Source organism: Eimeria mitis, genomic scaffold (assembly GCF_000499745.2).
Source record: "Eimeria mitis Houghton genomic scaffold, Emh_scaff408, whole genome shotgun sequence".
NCBI lineage: Eukaryota > Apicomplexa > Conoidasida > Eucoccidiorida > Eimeriidae > Eimeria > Eimeria mitis.
The window spans coordinates 16183-18608 of record NW_013572411.1 but is presented as its reverse complement, the minus strand read 5'-3'; the positions used below and the strand labels follow the sequence as shown (position 1 = coordinate 18608).

Below are 2426 nucleotides of genomic sequence, written 5' to 3'. Positions count from 1 at the left end.
TTTTTTTTTTTTTTTTTTTTTTTTTTTTTTATTTTTTTTTTATTTTTATTTTTGTCTCCTTTTGTCTCCTTTTTGCTTTGTTTGTCTCCTTTTGTTTGTCTTTTTTTTCTTTTTCTTTTTTTTTTATTTTTTTTTATTTTTTAATTTTTATCTCATATTGTTTTTATTTTATTTCCTGTATGTTATTTTCTTCTTTTTCTCTCCTCTCTGTCTCCTTTTGTTTCTTTTTTGTCTCTTTATTGTTTTTTTATTGTCTCCTTTTGTCTCCTTTTGTCTCCTTTTGTCTCCTTTTGTCTCCTTTTGTCTCCTTTTGCTGCAGCTGAAAGCTGCTGCTTCTCTTGCTGCTCGATTTGCTGCTGCTGCTGAGAAGAACCATCACCTCCTCTCCACCCAGGCTATTCCGGGTACCTCTGCTGCTGCTGCTGCTGCTGCTGCTGCTGTTGCTGTTCTTGCTGCTACTGTTGTTGCTGCTGCTGGTGTTGTTGCTGCAGCAGCAGCAGCAGCAGCAGCAACAATGGGTGCAGCTGTGGGTAGCGAATGCCACTTGATGGGGGGTTTGTAGCAGCAGCAAGAACAGCAGTGCTGCTGCTGCTGCTGCTGCTGTTGCTGCTGTTGCTGCTGCTGCTGTTGCGGCTGCTGCTGTTGCTGTTGTTGTTGATGTTGCTTTTGCTTTTGCTGCTGCTTCTGCGGCTGTTATTGCTATTGATCTTTCTGCTGCTGTTGTTGCGTGTCACTGCAGCTACAACTGCTGTTGCTGCTGCTGCTGCTGCTGCTGCTGCTGTTGCTGCTGCTGCTGCTGCTGCATGTGTTTCTAGTGTATGTGCATGCGTTCTTTCTCAGGGGTTTTTATGCGTCGACAGAAGCTTGCTGCTGCTGCGTACCGGCGGGAGACACGGCTGCAGCAAGTGCCATCTGCTGCTGCAGTTGCTGCAGCAGCAGCAGCAGCAGCAGCAAGAGCTCACCTAACCCCCCGGCGGCTGCTGGGGGTTCAAATAGATTGTCTCCTCAGGCAGCCCCACAAGACAATGGAGGCGCTGCAGCCAGTGTTAGCTGCAGACACAGCAGCAGCAGCGGCAGCAGCAGCAGCAGCAGAAGGAGCAGCAGCAGCAGCAGGAACGGCAGCAGAAGGAAGAACAGCAGCAGCAGCAGCAGCAGCAACAGCAGCAGCAGCAACAGCAGCAGTGGAAGAACTCGAACACGCCAATGCATTGCTGCTCCCGCAGCAGCCACAGCAGCAGCCACAGCAGCAGCAACAGCAGCAGCAGCAGCAGCAGCAACAGAAACAGCAGCAGCGGAAGCAGCTGCAGCAACGCGAGCAGAGAGGAGAAGCAGCAGCAAACGGAAGCACTGCAGCAAGAGATAGCCAGCACAAAAAATAAATAAAAAAAAAACTAAATGAATAAAAAAATAAAACAAAAAAATAAAATAAATAAAACTACAAACAAAACAAAAGAAATAAAAATAAAATAAATAAAAACAAATAAACAAAACAAATTAAAATAAAAAAAAACAAACAACAAACACACACTCGTCTTAATAACTATACACTGCGCACTGAGCAGCTCAACAACAGCAGCACAAGCAGCCGCAGCAGCAGCAGCAGCAGCAGCAGCAACAGCAGCAGCAGCAGCAGCACCCAGCGGCAGCAGCAACACCGCAAACAGCAGCAGGAGCTGCTGCTGCAGCACAGGCAGCAGCAGCAGCATACAGCAGCAGCATACAGTAGCAGCAGCAGCAGCACAGCTAACAGCAGCAGCTGCTGCTGCTGCAGCACAAACAGCAGCAGCAGCAGCAACAGCAGCAGCAGCAGCAGCAGCAAGTGGTTTGTATGAAGCATTTATATATCAAAACTGTTCAGTTGTTTAGGCGATAAGGATACACCGCAAAATGCAGCAGCAGCAGCAGCAGCAGCAGCAGCAGCTGTTCTGCAGCACACCGCTGCATGCGCTGCTGCAGCAAAAGACTGGTACTTGCTGCTTTCGCTGCTGCTGCTGCTGCTGCAGCTGCAGCTGCTGCTGCTGCTGCAGCACAAGTGGAGGCAGCTTGCCTCCTCGCTACGCAATAACTCCCAAAAGACAACGTCAGCCTACATCGATATTCTGTTCCTGCTGCTGCTGCTGCTGCTGCTGTTGCTGCTGCTGCTGCTGCTGCTGCTAGACTAGTGCTGGTGTAACTGCACTTCCTGCTGCTGCTGCTGCTGCTGCTGCTGCTGCTGCTGCTGCTGCTATGCGTCCTGTGAATCTTTCTGGTCGTCGCTGATGGGGGAGACCTCAACTGCTGCTGTTGGTGCAGCAGCAGATTGCTGCAGCAGCTGCTCGAGAGAAGCCAATGTCTCCCGCTGCTGCGGTGACAGCACGTCCTGCTGCTGCTGCTGCTGCTGCTGCTGCTGCTGGTGCTCTTGCTGCTGCCGTTGCACCCCGTCTTCT

General features: G+C 50.0%; 2 protein-coding genes across 2 annotated transcripts in view; one reads left to right on the top strand and one right to left on the bottom strand.

Moving 5' to 3' along the window:
* Nucleotides 1-848: 848 nt before the first annotated feature.
* Nucleotides 849-1379, top strand: EMH_0011290 (uncharacterized protein; the record flags this gene model as incomplete). Its single annotated transcript, XM_013499199.1, has 1 exon — nt 849-1379. The coding sequence occupies one exon, from the start codon at nt 849-851 to the stop codon at nt 1377-1379; it is 531 nt and encodes a 176-aa protein (XP_013354653.1).
* An 845-nt stretch (nt 1380-2224) lies between these two features.
* EMH_0011280 (uncharacterized protein) overlaps nt 2225-2426 on the bottom strand; it is a gene marked incomplete at both ends in the record, with an annotated part of 2373 nt that continues 2171 nt past the window's right edge. The window contains one exon of the mRNA XM_013499198.1: nt 2225-2426. This exon is cut by the window's right edge and continues 567 nt beyond it. Within this exon, the coding sequence (XP_013354652.1) occupies nt 2225-2426 (202 nt within the window).